Source organism: Silene latifolia, chromosome X, assembly GCF_048544455.1.
Source record: "Silene latifolia isolate original U9 population chromosome X, ASM4854445v1, whole genome shotgun sequence".
NCBI classification, from domain to species: Eukaryota; Viridiplantae; Streptophyta; class Magnoliopsida; order Caryophyllales; family Caryophyllaceae; genus Silene; species Silene latifolia.
In genome coordinates this window covers 24,079,928-24,101,952 of record NC_133537.1, presented here as the reverse complement: position 1 = coordinate 24,101,952, position 22,025 = coordinate 24,079,928, and the positions used below count along the sequence as shown (strand labels likewise).

Sequence of the window (22,025 nt, the reverse complement as noted above, 5' to 3'; positions counted from 1 at the left end):
ATTAACGGAGAGTACTTGATCATATTATTAAATTTAAATATAACTATTAGATATAATGAGTAGCAATTGTCCGTATTCGGTATTCGGGATCTGGTTGGATGTCGAACTAAGTGCAAAAAAGATGGTGTAATTCTGGGTATGTTATTTGTCCCACATTAAACTTTATAAGTTATTTCCTCTTGTAACTTTTTAAAATACTTTTAAGTTACTAAAAAACCAACAATCACACATAGAAAAGAAAAAAAATATATTAAATTGCATAAGTGAGGCTAAAAACCGGATACCGTATATACGGAAAAACCGTATCGGATAAGGATACTAAAAAGGGTTTTAAAAAACCGGATATCCGATACGGTTCCAAAACCGTATCGGATATCCGGTTTTACTCACCCCTAGCTGAGAGAGATGGTGAGTATTCGGTTCGTTCTGCATACAAATTATTAACTATCGACGGTATTGACATTGCTAGCTCCTCTGATGATACACGGGATAAGCTCTTATGGAATCGTATATGGAATTCACCTGTATTACCAAGGATTAGGGTGTTTTGTTGGCAGCTGTGCAACGATGCCTTAGCAACTAAGAAGAACCTGGCCAGCCGAGTAAACAGGATTGACGAGAGTTGTCCTCGTTGTCATTTTACGACCGAAAATTGTCTCCATGTGATTCGTGGTTGTGGATGGGTTTAGGAAGTTTGGGATGGACTGCGTGTGGAGGTGCGGGAGATAGATGGATATGTGAGGATAAGGGATTGGGTGGAGGAGGCAATGAGGTGTTTGAGTTTAAGCGAGTGGGTGGTATTTATGACGGGATACTGGGCGATATGGGAACGGAGGAATAAAGCTATTTTTGAAGATGGGGAGTGGCGAGTAGACATGGTGGTGCGGAGAACGCATGAGCTTATTTGGGAGATGGGGGAAGCTAGTATAGATGGCTCGGGCATAGATGGAGTGAGGCAAGAGGTAAAGTGGGTACGGCTGATTGAGTGTACGATAAAAATCAATGTCAATGCGGGGGTTGTGGAAGGTCTGGGTACGGATGGGGTTGGCTTGTGAAAATGACGCGGATCAGTTGTTGTGGGGTATGACGATCCAGTCACAGAAGGTAATGCACCCTACAATGGCGGAGTCAATGGCGGTTTTATATGGTCTTCAAGAGGCAGAGGCTAGCGGATTTGGACGAGTAGTGATTGAAGGAGATTGTGAGCTAGTTATAAATGATTTGCGGAAGAAGAAGAAAGGCTGTAGTGATATTTTTCTTATTTACGAGGATATTTTTGTTTTATGTAATAGGTTTAATAGTGTGGTGTTTTCTTATGTTCGTAGAAACTTAAATAGGGTAGCACGTGAGTTTGCTCATGTTTTTCCTTGGTTACCAGGTAGTCGTAGATGAACGGATCTGTTCCAACAAACTATTACTGCATTAGTTGAGGCAGATTTGGTTGAATAATAAGTTACCCTTCATAGGTTTAAAAAAAAAAAATTATAAGTTACTAAATTTTTTTTAATCAAAATTATTTGAGAAAATTTATAAATTAAAATCATTAGTTTTGTGGTAAAAAAATCATTAAAATACAATTCTCTTAACAAGCTTTTCACTTTTTTCCTTATTAAAATAAAAAGGATGAAATATGGAATTAATTAAATAAATAAAATCGTGTGGTGTAACGGTTTTTTTAATTGATTAAACACTCATCTATACTATTAATAGATAAAACACTTTGTATGCAAAAGACCGTCTCATACTATAAAATCGTACTCGACAATAATTATTAGTCATTATGATTGTTATCAACTTTGGTAGCTATCACCAAATTTTAGGCAAGATAAGGATACAAAACCATGGGACTAGGAATCTAAGACGCTCCTAAATTAAAGCACACTATTTCGTATAATTTCGTATAATATAAACATTACGTAACGTATATGACCACATTTTGAGAAGGAAACTCAAAGTGGTTCCTTCTAAAGCTTTAATTCAAACCGAGAAACAATAAAATAGAAAAGCTACGAGTGCTAGTAGTTTTATTGTAAAAATTGCACAAAACGACGCGTGCCAAATATACAGCTGTATCCCAAATTTCTCTTCTCCGTCCATTCCCTACCTTCCAACCAACAAACTAACCGCTTACGTCCTTAAACCGGTAACCTTCCCCTTTTTATCTTCACAAATTCTCATTATAGACGGACATTATCCGTCTATAATGAAAGACGAGCCAAATATAATATCACTTTTCTAATAGGACAAACAACAAGTGGGATGGTAGAGGCAAAAAATGTCACCACTTTCACTATATTTGACCTGTCTATAGCAAGACTAGCTATTTTATTATTTTGTTTTTTTACAAAATTAAAAAAAATTGTCTAAAGAAGCTACAAAAACCTATTTTGATACAGATGAAATTTAAATCAATACATGAATAACACCTTTTATGATTTTACCAACTACACTAATTAGGATCTTGGGGAAAATAACTTATTAGCTGAAAAGACAAGAGGGTGCTAGTAATACGGACTGAAGGAGACTAATAAACGCGTTTGTTTACTTGCCGTTGAAAAATGAAAAAAAATGATTTTTTTCCTAATTTACTTTATTAGATCACTAATTCTCGTCATTAGAACTTTTTTCCCCTAAAGTTAAATGCGAATACAAATTTAAAACAAAATCACTTAGTAATTAACTTCTTTATGTGAAAATATCGTACCACATAATTCTCACTTTATTTAACAAAATTGTTGAATAATTCGCTTAAAATTTACGGTAAAACTCACAATTTTTAACATAAAACTCGAAAACTTTCTAGCAGTTGTAATATATATCTATGAATTGATAATTTAGCGAACCGATGTACCAAAATAATTATAATTCTCATTCAAATAGATGTACCTAAATTAGGTAAATCAATCACTATAAATGAAAAGAAAACAAATTATTTTGAAGATAGTCAATTACTTTTGACTACTCCGTGTTAATTTAAAAACTTTCCATAGTTCACCTCTTCACCGGCTTAACAAGTTACCAGTCACCTCACCCTTCCCTTATCTTTCCCCCTCCCCCCTTTGTATCATCACTATAAAACCCAACTTCTCTTCTCTCAACTCTCCGTTCTCTCCTTCCCTAACATATCATCTCCAATTTCAAATACCTGGTTATGATTTTCGGTTGCGGTAGCGGTAACGGTGTTCCAAACCGAAAAGAAATGGACCGAATAAAAGGCCCATGGAGTCCCGAAGAAGACGAAGCCCTAACCCGATTAGTCCAAAAACACGGCCCACGCAACTGGTCCTTAATCTGTAAGTCCATACCCGGCAGGTCCGGAAAATCGTGTCGTCTTCGCTGGTGTAACCAACTCTCACCCTGTGTCGAACACCGTGGCTTTACAGCTGAGGAAGACGACACCATTATCCGAGCCCATGCTAGGTTCGGCAATAAATGGGCTACCATTGCTAGATTATTAACTGGCCGTACTGATAACGCGATTAAGAATCACTGGAATTCTACACTTAAGCGCAAGTGTTCCGCTATGGTTGCCCCGTCGCCGGAAGGTTTTTCCGGCGACGGTGAAGATGATCGCCCGCCTTTAAAGCGGGCGATGAGTGAAGGTGCGGAGATGGTTATGTCGCCCGAGAGCCCTGTCCGATCGGGAAGTATCGATGTCGGTACTAGTCCGTTTGTATACCGTCCGGTCGCGACAGCTGCAACCGGTCCGGTTCAAGTCGAACCGGCGGTGTCTCCGATTGCGGTTGCCCCGGCGACCGATCTTTGCTTGTCGTTACCTGGATCGGAGGTCTCCGAGGTGGTTCAGGCGCCGCCGTCTCCACATTCGGCGGCTGTGACAGTAGCGCAGCCGTTTAGTACGGAGTTTTTGGCGGTGATGCAGGAGATGATCAGGAAGGAGGTGAGGACGTATATGTCGGGTTTGGAGATGGGGAGTAGCAATGGGGAGAGTAGTAATGAATTATGTTCGGCTGCGGCGGCGGATGGGGTGATGAGGGCGGCGATGCAGAGGATGGGGATCGGGAAAATTGATTAGGGTTTACGATGACGATAACGATAACGAATAAATGTGGGTGAAATGGAGGAAGGCTAAAATTTGTAGTTAGAGAGGAAAACAAGATGTTTTCATGTTTATTATGTGTTTTTTTTTTTAGGGATTTAAATCCAATCCAATCCAATGTAGAGGAATAATCTTGAGTTGTTTAGTGTACATAGATGCCGGGACGAGACGAGGCGACGGACAATGACGATGAAAAGGATGGACGTTTGAATGTTATGATCATAAGTTGCAGAAGATGATGATGATGATGATGATGATGTTTGGTGTCTGAGTTCAAACTAGAAACTTAATCAGAGTCAAAAACAAATTGGTTAAAAACGGTTACATTTTACGTTGAATTCAATCTTTGTTTTTTCTTAAACACACTGTTTTTCATTACCGAGTCGAGTACATGATTAGCAAAAGCTGTTATGTTGGAATATCATGAAACTGCCAAGAATATCATGACTCAGAATCAGTGGATGATGAAGCAAACAGCAAACTCATAACTGTACTACGAACACCTTCCAGTTCTCCGAATTGCAAAATTGAGAAATATGGTTTCGTCTTTATAAAATATCATGGCTCAGAATCGTCTTTATAAATTTACGGCTTCAATTTCAATCTATAGTGTTGCAAATTTTCTAACATTTGAATAAGTTCAATGGGGTTTATCATTAGAGATGGTTAGCTTGTGAAATATGGTTTCGTAAACAAAAGAGAGGCTAATTTTCAATTGACATATGCCTGGATTGAAACGGGAATATTTGGCGTCCAATCCTCACTTATACGGCTATACCCTCGTAGTAACTTGTGTGGCGAACCTCACATATTTACCCCTTCAATTTTATAGATCAGAGACTCCACTATTTAAATCGAGAGTTTAAAAGTAAAATTAAACTATTTGTTTGAGCCGAGGCTGACCTGAAATCTGAATTGACCGACCCTGTTCAAGTTTTACTCGTATGTTTATTATTGCAAACTGACTATTATCCCCAAACAACTTACCCAAAAATGACCGACTTAGTCAACCTGAATTCTTGCAGTCCTAAACAACACGTATCCGAATTATAACCCGATCCAAATCTAACCTGATTGGTCTGTTTATTTATTTCCAGAGAAATGAGGAAGATTTAAACTTCGAGTAAAGGATGCGTAGAAAAAAGGTAAAAGTGAATAAAACGTAACAAAAGAATCCGCTCAAGGTAGTAAAGCCGTAGACCCGTAATAGTGAATTATTACTCCAATTAGTTAAAATTAAAGGTTAAAAAACGACAGAGCATAGAAAGGAGGATGATGTAAAGTCTAAAAAGACACAAAGAAAAGGTGGAAAGACGGAAAGCAACGGCAAAGGAAGGAAGTGTGTTACAACTGGGATTTAAAATGGTACGAGTATTTATTTAATTTAATTAATTAAAAACCAAACATTGATGCATAATGAATAATGATTGAAGGCTGCTTTCTTTCTTCTTTTATTATTCACTTGAACTCTCTTCTTACCCACTACATGACAAATTAGTATTATACCATAACTGTCAAACATGCCTCTATGTCACTCTTCTGTGGAATAGTTTCAGTGTCGCATGCAGAATTTTGTTTTATCATTATTAATTCAAATATTTGTGTCTTTTTTACTTTTGTTTTTCAATGAAAATGACTCATCCTTGGCTTTTATCATTGAGATGACGGTTTCATTAAAACAATAAATTTTTTGATAGTTTTTGATATTTCCGAGCATTCTAAGCTGCGTTACTAATTTCGCCAACCAAAATTTAAGATCTTACTCATTTCCGAAATTCAAATCTTTATTCAGCCACAAACTACAGCGTAAAATAGGCCTACAAACGAGTCGAAAACATAATACTCGTATAAAGTAGTCTATTTTGATATTGAGGTTATAAAAGGGTCTTGTAACAGGATAATTACTAGTCATGATAATGGAATATTAATTAGGGATGAGTACAAGGGGGGGTTTCCGTGAAACAAGCGTGACTTTTTATGAAAAAGAGAGAAGCATAAGCGTTACAGTTAGGAGTACACACACGTCAGTGGTGGCAATCATGTAATCTAATCTAATCTAATCTAATTAACAGGAGATTAGTTTAGGAATTAGTGTAATCTAACTAACCACTTTGCATTATATTAATCATATAAGTATGACTTAGGAGCACTTTGCCGTAATACTATATGTTCGAAACCCAACAAAGACTCGAAAGTGTGTGACAACCCCGAAACAGTAATTGTTCTGACACCAACGTCGTGCATTTCTTTTTGTTTTAGTAGATAACTATTGACTCCAATGCAAAATGCGATCACCGTCGTTGCAATCTAATCTTGCTTAAATCGGTCCTAGAAACACACTCAACTGAGATTCCGGTGATCATCCGGTAACTCGTAACCTAAATACTCCGAGCATACAGTCTGGGCCCTCACTTTCCTGAGTTCGAGCTCTCGTCTACCCCAAAATATATTGGATGTCCCGCTTAAAGAAGAAAGTCCAGAGTTTAACAAGACATATTGACCTTTTCATGGATTTTTTTTTTTTTTTTTTTTTTTTTAATAAGAAAAGATCCAACTGATACTTACGACGTACTCCGTATCAATTTATCAAACGCATGAGCAAGGTTACCAAACAAAAGCAAAAAAACGGTTAGGGGTCAAGTCAAGGACAGCCGGACGTGAAGGTACACGCATTAAATGCAAAACGAATAGGGTGGCAATTCAAGTTTTGACAAAGCATGAGGATTTTGTGATGCAAAATGCAAATATGAAGATGGCGACCGGGTCAAAAGCACACCATAAGTCCCTATGGCTGTTGTTGCGACTCTTATACTAGTTAACAATCAATTGAATACTTCCGTTTCTTACTGAAGACATTGTCATCTACATGGTGTCAGCAGGATTCACATAGATACGAGACACCTACCCATATGTCAAGTATGAACAAACGATTTTCCAACACGGCAGTAAAACTAGCCGCATTGTTTCTGATTTAGAACAAAAAACAGTTTCACAAACACAATGACGGAAGGCAGGGAAGACAATTTCAAAATTTACAGGAAGACGCGCAATTAGGACGATAAGTCAATTATTTTTCTACTTAAAGTTAGTTTATTTTCAAATGTCTTACTGAGTTTATAACTCGTCCTTGCCTTCCTCTCCTTCCTTCCACCATTGCGCGAACATTTACTAGGAGAAACGTTAATAGCCACAATTAAGAAGTTCTCTTATTGCTCCTGGCACAAGTGTGGGAGTTACATGTAAAAGAAGGGAGTTTGAATTGGAGCGGGGGTTGGGGTTGGGGTTGGGGTTGGGGTTGGGGTTGGAGACTTGGGAGTACATAGGATATGCACAATAATACACAAGCAACAATGACTACTTGAGAAAAAATGGCTACTTTTACCTTGCTTTTTTTTTTAAATAGTATTGATTAATGTACAAATTATGCTATATGATATTCCGGGGATGGTCAAATTGCAGTTAATATATGGGCATAGTAAAGGAAGCACCTTCAAATCTTCAATGTACATGTGCAGTTTGTATGGTTCCTGAGCTTGAGATTTGTTGGCGTATCTGTATAATCGCAGCTTTGCATTTCTCAAGAAGATGCTCAAGATCCTTTTTGAAGGACCCTTCTGGATCGTTCAAGGCGCGTATAGAGTTGAGGCAGACAAGAAGGGTACCACCCTCATGTAGAAGAACCTGCAGTCATACACAAGTTCAAAGAAGAAATTAGTCGTAGAAGCAGCAGCAGCAGCAGCAGCAACAGCAGCAGCTACAGGGCGTTATATTCATTTCCCCGGACAACAAACACTCGTTTTTGGAATCCAGATTATGATGAAATAAATCAAAACGACCTATTAAATCGGGCTTACTTCTCTTTATTGTAAAGTAGCACTCATTCGATACAATTTTAAACGCAATTAATGGGTCATTTAGGAAACAACCTCTGTGTTGTTAAAAAAAGTTTCGAGTCTGCGTACATCTCACCCCACCATTATGCGAGAGCCTTCAGGCGCAGAGGTAATGTTCTTGTTGGATATTGATAAGATGCTACCAGGCGGTACTGAGTTTCAGTCGTATACTTACATGAAATATTACTCCATATAATATAATAAAATAAGGTAAGGGTCATGTTGTATTATTATACCGATTAATATTCTATGTAAATATGGTTGTAATAACCAGGAGGCATAAACTCATTAAATCTGGTCATAAGCACTGACAATAACAGCAGGAGCGTGACAATCAAAGATTTTCTTACTGTTAGCCAAAGTGGAAGGAATCCCATGACGGAAGGTATGGAAGCCATAACTATAGCAGATAATGCAAGGGCTACATTTTGTTTAACCTACAGAAGGCAAGCAGAAGTGAAATCATTCACTAACACAATACCAGAAATTGAACTTAAAACAAAGGTTGAGAGTTACAATTAACAAAAATGTCACACCAGTGAAGTTGTTTGATGAGCTTTAGCAACACAGAATGGAACTCCCGAAATGTTGTCTTGCAGAAGAAGAACATCTGCAACAGCTATGGCTGTTGCACTAGCTCGTTGAGCAAGTACAATGCTGACAGTAGCTGCGGCTAATGCTGGAGCATCATTGATTCCATCTCCGACCATAATAAGTCCATCTCCTGCGTAAAATAACAGAAATTCAAGACATATTGACAGAAAATAAACAATAGGCCAAGGAGGATAAAGCTTCAAGACTGATAAAACATGAAGCATCACTTTCAAGTCTCAATCTGATGTGCTCATCAAGTCATCACATTTTTTAGCAAGGGCATGAAAAGAATGATATGATGGTGCCATGATTATATAAGGATGTTCGGAATGTCCTCGGTGACATACGGTATGATTAATGTTTAGATGGACTTGGGTGAGACTGTCTGACCATAAACCATTCAAACATTGTTGAATGACAAGACCTGTTTAACAAGTTTTATTGCTACGGTATCTTTAAAACTCGCCCTTGAAATCTCAGACTAAACTTCATAAAGGTGGCGGGGTAACAAGGTCATATCTTCAAAGCCTCGCCCATATGCTCAAAATACAGAGAGATTCCTTATGAGTTATGACTAGTATTGATAATCGAATTGAAAATTGCATTTATGGCTGCTACTTCAAGATACAAGGACATACGATATTATGAGTCATTTTGCTCTGTTTCATGATATTTGTAAAGCTGAAGAATAAATAATGAGGTTTTGATTTGATTGCAATGGAAAATTCCTCCAAGACTAACAAGAAAATTCTTCACACTAACTTGACAAAGGTGTGAATATATATAGCAGGTGCAAGATATTATTAGTCTTAAGAGTTCATCCAATGTTACTAATCTACTAGAAACCTCCTATTGAGGACATCTTCACACCCTTAAAGAAGTTGATAAATGCAAAACAGGTCCTTTTTAGTTCCCTATTTTCAAGGAACGAGGGATGTTATAATATTTCTTTTACGTTTGGCCACACATGACTTTCGCAGACAAGCATACCATTAAACTAAAGCACAACAATGATGTGACCTTGCATTATGCTGACCTGTTTCTCTTGATATACGCACCACGTGATTTAACTTGTCCTCAGGTTTGAGACCAGAGTGCACTTCAGTGATGCCAACAGCATTTGCAACTCTTTGAGCACTTGAGTCATGATCACCAGTCAACATCATCACCTTAAACTTTCCTTGATCAACCAACCATGCAATGACATCCGGAACCCCAGATCGGGCATCATCCTCAAAATGAAATAATGTCACCTGCATGCAGTTTGAGCCACTTTCATCATTTCTTAATGCACGCAGCTAGAACATGACGACTGCGACTTAGCTTCTCCACTAACTCTAACTTCTGACAGAAGTTTATATTATTGCTGTTGAATACTTAAAATGTCAAGCTATAAACATTCATAGCAAGAGAGCATATGCAGTCTCAACCAATTAATGCACACAAAAACGAAAATTATTACAGATGAAGGAACTCCAAGGCAAGCACAGAACTCGTGATGAGCCCTTTCCATCTAAACGGGAAATCTGGGTCAAAAACATGATGTTGGCTATCAGAGAGTCATAAGGCAACTAAACTTACTTGACAGTAGAAACAAACCCTTTGTTCGGATACATATAGAGGGGTTGGAATGAACGCATCTATGGCACAATGGCTAAGGGTAGGCCTCAACGACCATTCTGAGATCACGCCTCGGACAAAAATTTAAGACCATGAATAAAGCAGTTATAAAGCACATGTTCACTATTATGATTCTGTACCTTGTCATTTACTGATAGAGCAGCGTGAACGAAGTCATTGCCAAAGGTTGATGAGCTCACAGCTTCCATTATCTTTCGTGATTCATCTTCATTTTTAAACAGTGAAGCAATGTAATCAATAGACCCCAAGGTTGCTTTAAGTGGTTCACCGCTTCCTATTCCTGACTATAACAACAAATCAATTAGAACAACAAAGTAATGACTGTGAATAAAAAAAATTACTACCTCCAATCTACACCAAGTTCCAGTGGCCCGTAAATGTGAGGGGTATTCTGAAATCTGAATCATGGGCACTTTGGTGGAGACTGGATGGAGTGCATATATGATTTCCCCTTTCCGCTTCTTCAAGGTGGCACAGGGGAGGTAAGTGCCACAAATGAACATGCTAATCAAAAGCCCTACCTCATTGCCGGATACAGTCGCAAATAGACCTCTACCAGGTACAGACTGAAAGCTTTCAATAGAAACCGAAGGAAGGTCCAAACCAGTGCTATGATCAACAACAGCTCTGCACAGACAAATTGCACATTATTTCAGCACCAAAGGACTTCGCTGTAACAAGTTAAATGGCAAACAAGGATTTTTATGCATTACTTAAATAAAAAGGACATGTTTCTCATGATTTACTATATTAGATATTTAGATGTACCAAACAAATAGACGACCAGCAGATTACGGTATAAGCCGTATAACACCTTTATGTCAATACATCTACAAATATGATACAACCTAAAGTGCAACATCAGCAAGTCATATCAAGTACTACGTATAATATAAGATTTTTGCACTGGGCATAGTGGCATGTACTCCTCTGCAAGTGCCCAAATGACATTCCATTTTAGTATGTCCCCGACTCCTAATGAATAATCTACAATTATTTTTTAAACATGTTTTGTATGGCGGAGAATGAATGTAGGACTGACTAGCTTACTTGCATGTCCTTAGATAAAAACCAATCCAAAGGCACACATAAAGTCGTAAAATATACACGGGGTAGATGGAATAAATTAAAGAAACCAATCATCCTAGATTCCTAGACAGTTCAAGTAAGACTTGTTTGGTGCTCCCAGCCTTACAATTTGGATATGTGAGATGAGATTAACTGAGTGCTGAACACATTGAATCAAAGAGTTTTATATGGAAAATGAACAAGATAATAAAAGCCAATCCACTTGAATCAAACATACCTCCCAATAGGATGGGTAGTACCCTTCTCCATAGCAGCGGCTACAGCAAGTGCTTCTTTTTCGCAATTGGGGACACAACATGCAGCGGGTCCACCATTATCATCACCCATATGATGTCCGTGGATAGGTTCAATTGCCTTGAACTTGAGCACCCCAGTTGTCAATGTCCCAGTTTTATCAAATGCAATAGTGCGGCAAGCAGCTAGCGCATCCAACACATGGCCACCTTTGAGCAAAATACCCTGAGTAGAATATGTGTAGGCAGTATTGAGCAACAACATCAAATTACACCAATCCCTCAAGGGCTCCCACAAATGGCGGGGTAGAGGAAACTGGATGGACGCAACCTTACACATAACACAAAAATATAGTTCCAGGATGTGACCCATAGCGAGTGTTCAGTCAACAATTGCACTAAATGACTGTTCATAATAGAATTTAGCAAGGCCAGTTTCGTGAGCCATTTTGTTTTATTCTATTAATCACAACTAAGGATTCAGATAAACACCAAAAACAGGCCAACTAAAATCCCACAAGATTTAGTAGTTTAACCATATACTTAAATTCCTGAGCATCACCTTCGTAGCACAAGCACTGATAGCAGTTGCATACGCTAATGGCGCTACAGCCAATGCACACGGAGATGCTGCAACCATCAGCCCCAAAGCTCTGTAAATAGATCCCCTGCAACCTACAAGATGAATATTTCAACACCTGATTCAAGTGCCAGAAATTGGTAAAAATAAGCAGAGCCATGGAAGCACGGGAAATAGCTATACTATTACTATCCTAGTGAGAACAAAAACAACAATGCAAATAATGACTAGGCTATTTGAAGCTGTCATAAATTGCAGTTACTTCAGTCTAGAATCAAAAGAATAATTTCAGTCAGGGACGCTCAACAGTCAACTAAATCACCTAAAAACAAACTATATAAACAAGAAATTGTTCTCATTTAAGGATTGTCAAAGCAGCTATCACATACCATCACATCACAGCTGTAAATGTCGGAGATAGTAACATTACAAATAGTAGGTAAACCTTTCCCATACTCATGAAATGGTAACTGGTGCGTAGCCAAAAGGAAGAAATAAAGCTATAAACTGAAACAAAGCAGAAAATTCTGAAACTTCTGACAAGAATTTTCCAATAGATGTTAGTGGTGATTGATGAACATTACTTGCAACAAATCTTCAAAGAACATACAAAAACCCGGAAAATTCTCAAGGTACCCTTGAGTTTTGACAGATTTCCCATGATACCCAAGATTCCAAGTTGTGCACACTGCACACAGGACCCGGACCCCTGAGGTTTGTATTTTCTTGCCCATCGTGACCAAAACGTAATTTTAGTTAACTATTTAGGTTAAATATTAATGGAGTGTCTTTGATTAATGTCATAATTTGAAAATAAGCTCAGGGTACCGTGTGCAAAACCGGAAACCCTAAGGCAGGGCCGGCCCAGGGGCCGTGCAAGCGGTGCGGTCGCACAGGGCCCCCGACTTGAAGGGGCCCCATTCGCAAGAAATATCGGTGTTAGTTGATAATTTAATTTAGCATGTTTTATAGCATAGTAATTAGCTTGACTTGGTGGTAAGAGTTATGGTATAACTTGTCAATGGTCTTGGGTTCAAACCCTGCTTCATGTTTAATTTTGTTAAAGTTTTACACAATGGAGTGGTTCAATTTTTAGCAAAATAAGGGCTAACAGGGATCGAACCCGGGTTGCATTGCAATCTTATTATGTAACTAACCACTATGACAAATACTTGTTGTTGAAGAATGGAAAAGACATTTATTTATGAACTACATTTCTTTTAGAATTGACTCATAAACTAGCCTTATAAAATTACTTAAAATAGTTAACATACGTTTTTCCAATTATTCTTTCACGAGTAACAAAAATAGTACCGGGGCCTCACTTTAAGATTTCGCACAGGGCCCCCAAAACTACCGGGACGGCCCTGCCCTAAGGGTTATCATGTACACAACTAAAAAACTCAAGGGTACCATTTACACAAAACCCATTATGTTTCAAAAGCAACATTCACATTATTTATTCTTCAAAAATTTAATCAAAACATTAATCAAGAACACTCATTAATATATCCAAAATTTTTACCAGAAGTTATGATTTGGTCATAATGGGCACAAACATGGGCAGGATGGGAAATGTGTCAAAGTTCAGGGGAACCATGTGAATTATCCGAATAAAAAACGCAACAGAACAGGACCATCATTTTCTGCATTACCTGGTGTGCTGAAAAATGGCCATTTGAAAACAATTGGTCCTATGAGGGCAACTGCGACTGATAGTACCATTACAACTTTGCTGTATTGTTCACCAAACTCATCAAGCCACCTCTGAAGTTTAGGCTTATTTTGCCGAGCCTCTTCAGTTAATTGGACTATTTTGCTTAGCATTGACTCCTTCCATGTCTTGGTAGCCTGATGGAACATTAAAATTAGGTACAGGATATCCAACCAATATGTAAGGCAATAACTAATAAAATAAGTTTGGCAAATAATAGCCAGTATAGAGCTTGGTCCGGCTTCTCTTGGAACTTCATGAATATAAGCAACCTAGTATCTTAGGTTGTAGTAGACTAGTAGAGGAATACAGACACTTGAGAAGTTAAAGTCATGCCCCTAGTTTCGTATTTCGCTCATATTCTTCAGAAATACTAGTAAGTAACACTCGCATTAAAGGGAATGTGGTTCTCCTCCTAAAAGCTGTCAAATAGGCAAACAATCAACTCTATGCGTGGATAAAATAATCAACGGGTGGAAAATTTTCCAACAGTCCTGCTCCAAAAACCACACACACGGATTTTCCATTACTTTGAGCTAGAACTAGATAACAAAGGTGATAAACAAAAGATTAAGATTTCCCGAGATGGCTAGAACTCCAGTAATCATCACCAGCATCTTTTTCCTATTCAACCAGCATAAGCCACACCACTAACCTCATTTCTCATCCCACCAACCACGTTACTCACTTGCCACCCCATTATGTCCACTGTTGTCAGGCAACCTTTCCCAAAAGTCTCTGGTCTTCACTGCCAACTGTTTTACCCCATTAACAAACTCAACACTCAGAAGATCCCTTCCCTCTCGTCTCTCCTTGAAAGGTAAACTCTTAGTTTATAAAGTGTGCCTAAGCCCAAGGCTCAGTGAGGCATTGGCCTTATAAACAAGGCGTAGACAGCTAGGCGAGCTACTAGGTCATTTAAATATTTTATTCTTCTAGTTATTATATTGAGCCCTTCTCTTTGGCACATTATCCCAGTGTGTACTCCTGTACATGTTAACCCTCTTTAACTCCGAAATATAGAAATATTGCACTAAACTGTATCAATACAAATTTGGTTGCAAAAACACTGCACATCATGTCTATCAGGCGCGCGCTTTCGCCTAGCACCTTGTGCGTTGTCGCATCGGTGAACCACGCGCCTTTTAAGGGTAAACTATGTGAATGAGACCTAGTTCTTGGTCTTGATGATTAAACTGACACATTGGAACCGGCTACTGAAAGCCGAAATACAGGCCAGCTCAAGAAAGATGTCGCTTTACAGGGTGGTATTTAAATAGATGCATGAACATGTCCTGAAAGCATCAATCATTAAGAGGAGGAATTTAATTAGCCCAAAAAAAAGGAGATCTAACTAAGCAACGAGAAGGCAAAAGGTGTAGAAAAAATATACGGAATATATAAGACCCAATTTGGAACCAAAGTGTATTCAGTAAGGGAAGAGTCAAAGGCAACTTGAGTATCGTTGAGGAAATTTAAAGCAGTACCTCTACTATCAGCATGCCATCCAAGTTCCTTGCGCCACCAGGAATACGGTCTCCGACATTCCTTTCAATGGGTTTCACTTCCCCTGTCAAGTGTTCTATAGTAATGGTTGATCTTCCTTGTGATACAACACAGTCCACAGGAACAGACTGACAAAAAAATACCGTGTTATCAGCATATTTCAGATATTAATTTTGGAGGAATTTAGTAGAGCCAAAATGCCTAGTATTAGTTGTAACTAAGACTTCGTTCACTGTTTACAGAATAGAAATGCTTCTGCTTTGAAAAAGAGGTAGTTATTCCTTCTTTGATGCTGGACATGGTTCTCCAGCAATTTTATGTGATTCTAGCATAAAACGCTCTGGTCAGCAAAAGTGGAAGGTGGATGCACCAACAATTGAGCACTTAAGAAAGTAACCCAGAGAGATTTTATAATCACCTGACTACTACTAATAACTTTGACTATTAATCTAATCGGCGACAAAGATACTACATCAACAATTACTTTGAAATTTTTTGTGCTTGTCAGGTTAATTTAGACAATCCGATCTATTTTGAATTTATTTTCAAGGTAAGATGCCAAGTTCAAGAAATGGTCCTGAAGTTATTTTAAAAAGCACGATTTTTTTTTTGCAGAAGAACACATAAGTTGAACGACAAATCTCCTAATTTCACCAAAAAAAAGTACTCTGTAATTCTGTATAACAATAAAACCACCATAAATTAAGTGAATGATTGGTTCAGGAGACAAATGAGCAAACAGACATTGTATAAGGCTCTTTGGGACTCAACCTCTGTTCCTAAACAGTTTCATTGCTTCTCTTGCTACTAAAGGAAAGTTACCAACTGCTGATAGTATCAAAAGGAGAGGGCTTCCCTTAACCAATTGGTGCATTCACTGTAAACACGAGGAGGAATCTCACTGCCACCTCTTTTTCCCTGTTAATATGTAGCAGCGGTACTGAATAGCATTCTGGCTAGGTTGGGCTGTACGCAACCGCTCAGAAAGTTATAATACGAAGTCACGAGGCTAGTGAGAAGATCTAAACGAAAGCACTGGCTATGGCATAGAGGTAGGTTTGTAGCATCAATGCAGCCGTCTATATGATATGGGTGGAAATAAATCAGAGGCTCTTTGATGAGAAGTATCATAATGCAGGTTGGAGAATACATAGGGTGGAGATTTGTAAATGGTAAAACTTTAGTTGGTGATCACTCCCATCATGCCTCACAGGCTCACATGATGAATCATAGAAAGCCTAAGTACTTTCGTGTTTTAGAAGGGGCTAGTTCTTTTGTAATTTTTGTGCTTCATTTACCCATAAAGGACGAATAAAGCATGCTAATACGATCAAAAAAGGTTTTCCTCATTTTTACTGTCTTTCCCATTTTTCATTTTATTTTACACTAAGGTTTTTTATCACATTTGTTACTTATTTTTACTATCGTAAATTTCCCTTTTTCCCTGTTTTCCCACCACCACACAACACAATTGCATATGATGGTTCATGTTAACAGACCCCAAATCACTTTCGAGCGCTTGGTTTATTGTATCATTAATAAAAACATGTTGGTATACCTCACCAGCTTGAACAAAGACAAAGGTGCCAACAGCCAATTCGGTCACAGGAATTCTCTTGTAGGATAAATTAGAGAAGTCAGGCGCCTCATCTTCATCCACAATCACTAAAGCCGAATCAGGATAGTTTTCCTTCAGCTCTTTGACATCGACCATTGAACGACTTGTAAAATATTCTTCAGCTGCATTTACAATTGACATCTGATATGTCATTAAATTAAGATTCAAATTATATACCCTCCGCAAAATGGCAATAAAGTGTTAGTTATCTAACGTATCCAGATATGTATTTACCTATATGAGCCAAATTAAACATAGCAATGAGCAATCCTCCTTCCAAAGAGTTCCCCATAAACACTGATGCAAAAGCCGCAAGGGCCATGAGGACGTGAATGTTTACTTTCCCACCTGCTATATCAATAAGAGCATCCAATGATGCTGAAACCTGCCATAGAGACAGCTAGTTACAGCTAGAATCATGTGATGCCACACAGAGAAAAGAAATGCAAGAATTGTTTTAGGCTTCGCTTGAATTTCAGGCCACTTTTATTTCTTCTTGAGTGATACCACGTAACTCATCGAAATTAAATCTATGAACTATTTTAGGTTTCGGGCTTTGGCCACTTTTATTTATTCCTCAGTGGAAGAAACTTGATACTATCTCAACTGAACAATCAACTGCAGCGAAGGCTAAGTGACAGCAAGACCGAGCTGCAAACGAGACCCTAATGTTTATACTCTTGCTCAAAGGCTAAAAGCAAACAGAATAATCGATTCCTACTTCAGACAACTAATTTCAAAACACGAAGATCATAATTCTTGTAACATTTTCGCCATACCCCTTCTCAGCAATCAAACACACCTCGCAGCATTATATAGACATGACAAGAAATTACCATCAATTCACAAATCTGTTGACTCTGCAATGTCTGCATCATTTCCTTAAAACCCGGCTTAGTGGATTCAATAGGCCCCCATCAAATGGCTGGCTAATAAGTTTGGGCGTATTCTACCATGGCGCTTACTAAAATCTATATAATACGTAATAGACACGCTATAAGAGCGTGTCACATATAGGTTGAAGACGTAGTCTACTATGGCGCTTAGTAAAATCTACTCCCTCCATCCCAATCATTTCTTTCCGCTTTTTATCAATGATAAACAAATAATTGAGACGGACGGGTATATATACTCCGTATTAGACATTCTTTAAGACTGTATCACCTTACGCAACCTTACTTAAAACACATCATTTAATATCAATATATTCAATCACAAACCAACTTCATCATATTCTACAAAAAATGCTGCACAAGAAAAACAAAGAGGACATAAAATTATTACCCCAACAAGAGGAAAAGCGGAGAAAATCAGCGAATTTTGCAACGGCTTTGAGATCGTATTGGGAACTAAGTAAGGGCAAATCGCAGCTGATAACAACATAGCCATTGAACAACAACATAACCTCAAATTCTCCCTTAAATAATTCGCTAATTGCGCCCATTTAATCGCCTTTGCAAACCTAATTACTGCTTCTTGAGCCTTGGTCAACTCATGATCACCACCACCATGATGATGATGATGATGATGATGATGATTATTGTGATCATGGTCATGATGATGATGTTGATGTTGATGTTGATGAGAACATGAGGTGGAATTGAGTGAGAATTTAGGGAAATTGTAGGAAAAAGTAAGCCGATTAAAGGGTTTAGGGTTTCGGAAATTAGCGAAATTAGGGGTGATGTGTTTAATTGAAATTGCGCCGTGAATTAAAGGGAGAGTCGCCATTAATGATCTTCAATGAAGGTGATGAAAATGGCGGGAAAAACTGTTGAGAGAGAAAGAAAGAAAGAAAGAAAGGTGTGTTAGTAGGAGGAGTATATGACATGGGGATTGAAATGAAGGTGTTGTAATGGAGGCCACACTATGTGCACATCATCAGTCATCGAACTCGCGCTAATAATAACTTCAACGTCTCAAACCCCACCCACTAGGGCAGAGCAAAAAATCCGATTATCCAAACTGATCCAATATCCGATCTGAATCCGATCCGAATGTTTGGATATCCGATCCGAAAGTTAAGTTTGGTTTGGATATCTGATCCGAAATCTTTGGTTTTGGTTTGGATATGGATATTAGAATTAAAACATTTGGATATCCGATCCGATTCGAAACTATAGTTTTCTAGTATAATTTCGAGAAAATAAAATTTTTTTTGATACAACAACTTAATTAATGTTTAAAATATTAGAGAAATATCTAGATGGTACTTAAATTTTATGTCGAGAACATTGGAATAAGAATACTAAAGAAAATCATCATGTAAGATTATGAATATAATCGTGTTTCAAACTTAATATTAAAGTAAATTCAAAAGTATGGATATCCGATGGATATCCGCATCCGATCCGATTATTTTGGATACCCGAACATTGGATATCCGAAACATTTGGTTTGGATATTGGATATCTAACTTCAGGATTTTTAATATGGATATCCGATCCGAATTAGCACTTTGGATCAAATACCCGATTCATACTCTGCCCTACCACCCACATACTACAACTCTACAAGGGAGGACAAAATTTTTAGAAATTGAATCATTGACTCATTGCTTCGGGTAGGAGTGTAAGGACACGTAGACAGTGACGAAGTCAGAATTTGTAATTGGGAGGGGAGAATGATTTTAACAGGGCAAACAAGTAATGATACTATAAGATAAATTCGAATTTTAGCATAAAGTATGGGGTAATAGGTGTATTATCCACTCTTTAAGTTTAAGTGCTTTTTTATAGGAGTCATAAATGAGTCTTAACCATCCGTTTGAACTCTCATTTGATATGATATTCACACAAAATATAGATGGCCATATCTACAACTTCAACACTTTTTTGATCTCCGTGAAGCCTTTTATCAAAGTATGGCACTAACTTAGAGCATAAATAGTCATGGCTTGTGATAAGAACTGATCAAGTGCGGTAGACCAGCTTGGCTTAACACATTCGATCCGCTAAGTAAGCGGGTTTGGTCGTAAAAATACATTAAAACAATAGGCAACAGACAATGAAATCTAGGCCCGGTAAAAAAAATGAACGTGTTTGGACTAGACAAAATTGTCCATATTCAGGCTACTAGGCTTGCTAAATGTTTTTTATTGGTAATAATTACAATTGTTGAGTAAGGCGTCTTATACCATAAGACCAGCCCAATAAGCAACATTCTCTAAAATTATAAATCGATCCAATTGACTGTCATAAACCTTTTAAGAGTAAACCGCCATAGAACTACAACTACCATTGCTAGCATTCCCTCAACAATTAGACATCAACAATGCATTATTACATGGTTTTTAGAGGAAGATGTGTGTATATGACACCACCGGAAGGGTACTCTAAGGTTGCACCCGGTCAAGTTTGTCATCTTAAGAGGTCACTTTATGGGCTTAAACAAGCCTCGAGACATTGGACTTTCGAATTGACCAAGCTCCTTTATTTTGTCACTTGGTTTCAGTCGATCCAGACATGACTATAGCCTATTCATCAGGATGTTAATGGTCTCCTCTCAGTTGTGTTGGTCTATGTTGATGACCTACTTTTAACTGGGACTGACCATACTTGTCTTCAATTGCTCTGTCTGCAATTGTTCGAGTTAAGATTGGACACCGCCTTTACTATTAAAGATTTGGGAAATATTCGTTACTTCCTTGGTGTGGAAGTGACTAGAAATGAGGAAGGCATACTGTTAAGTCAAAGAAAGTATGTTCAAGATCTTTTAAAAGATGCAGAAATGAAAAATTGTAAGCCTGCACTTTTCGCTCTTCCAAAGGGACTAAAACTCAGCCTCGATGACGAAGAGTTGATATCTAAACCAGAAATCTACAGAAGAATAGTGGGAAAGTTGTTATGTCTTAATCTCACAGTCCTAATCTCTCTTATGCCCTTAATCTCACAGTCATGATCTCTCTTATGCCAACACTTGAGCCAATTTCTCAGTAGTCCCCGAGAACCACATTTGCAGGCAGCGGTGCATATCTTGCGTTATTTGCAGGGTACTTCGGAAGTACCACTTATTATCCCTCACATGGTGATATTAAACTTATAGGATTTTGTGATGCATATTGGGGAGCGTGTTAGACCACTTGCAAGTCTCTTACTGGTCAGTGTGTGTTCCTTGGTGATACGCTTATTTAATGGAAAACAAACAAGCAAAAGACAGTCTTAAAGTCTTCAGCGGAATCTGAATATAGGGTCATGTCTTACACAGTAGGGGAGCTTACTTGGTTACATGCATGGTTTGTTGAAAGATTTTAGAATTGATGTGCCAACTCCCATTACCCTCTATTGTGATAACTTGGCAGTGCCACTATATAACTGCCAACCCAGTATTTCACGAGTGCACGAAGCACCTAAACATAGATTATCATTATGGTTGAAAGAAGGTGCATGAAGCCTGAAGGGTTCTTATCTACTGCATATAAAAGGTCAAGTTTGCAATTGACGGACTTATTAACTAAGCCATTGGGTCATTCACAACATATGTTTAGGGCTTCTAAGTTAGGATTGCGTTTTCAACAGAAATAGTAACTTGGGGGGGGGGGGGGGGGTTACCGATGCTAATGATTCAGTTGGTATTGTTCGACAAGATTAGTTGTCATTAGATTGTTATTGTAACGCCCCCGTTTAGGTAGGAGCCTTTAACAAGACATTCCCGACTAAAAGAGGCTGTTACCATCTCAGTTTCCCGAGGCAGTGAATCATCAAATAAAACAAACCAAGTAATTTACATAAAATTTGCTTCTTAAAAATATAAACTATCTTAACCATCTTTACAAATTCTACATCAACTTACAACAGAATAAATACAGCGAAGCCTCCCAACAGTACTGATGTTAAAACGAATTATAGTGAAGACTAGTTATGGTGATTCTAGACTCGAACTTTGTCCCGTCATGCGTCCAACTCCCAGCACAGTAATTACAACAACTACTAATTGGACCTGCTTATCAAGCTTCTCCCCATTCAATCGAAAATTATTGAATGGATCAACACATGTTACCCCGAAAATAGGTGACAATTGACATAAAACATAAGATAGTCAATTACGTGCTAAATATAAACTTAGGAAATAACAATACGTAATAATATAAGCAATCCTGCA

General features: G+C 38.1%; 1 protein-coding gene across 1 annotated transcript; it reads right to left on the bottom strand.

The window, feature by feature from the left end:
* Positions 1-7,415: 7,415 nt before the first annotated feature.
* On the bottom strand, positions 7,416-18,808 carry LOC141623150 (putative cadmium/zinc-transporting ATPase HMA1, chloroplastic). Its single transcript, XM_074439218.1, has 13 exons — positions 18,210-18,808; positions 17,160-17,310; positions 16,866-17,047; positions 15,289-15,435; positions 13,743-13,938; positions 12,070-12,182; positions 11,492-11,733; positions 10,707-10,812; positions 10,305-10,469; positions 9,581-9,797; positions 8,487-8,674; positions 8,301-8,387; positions 7,416-7,738 (listed from the first exon to the last, which is right to left on the bottom strand). The coding sequence occupies exons 1-13, from the start codon at positions 18,654-18,656 to the stop codon at positions 7,556-7,558; spliced, it is 2,424 nt and encodes an 807-aa protein (XP_074295319.1). The 5' UTR covers positions 18,657-18,808; the 3' UTR covers positions 7,416-7,555.
* Positions 18,809-22,025: the final 3,217 nt, after the last annotated feature.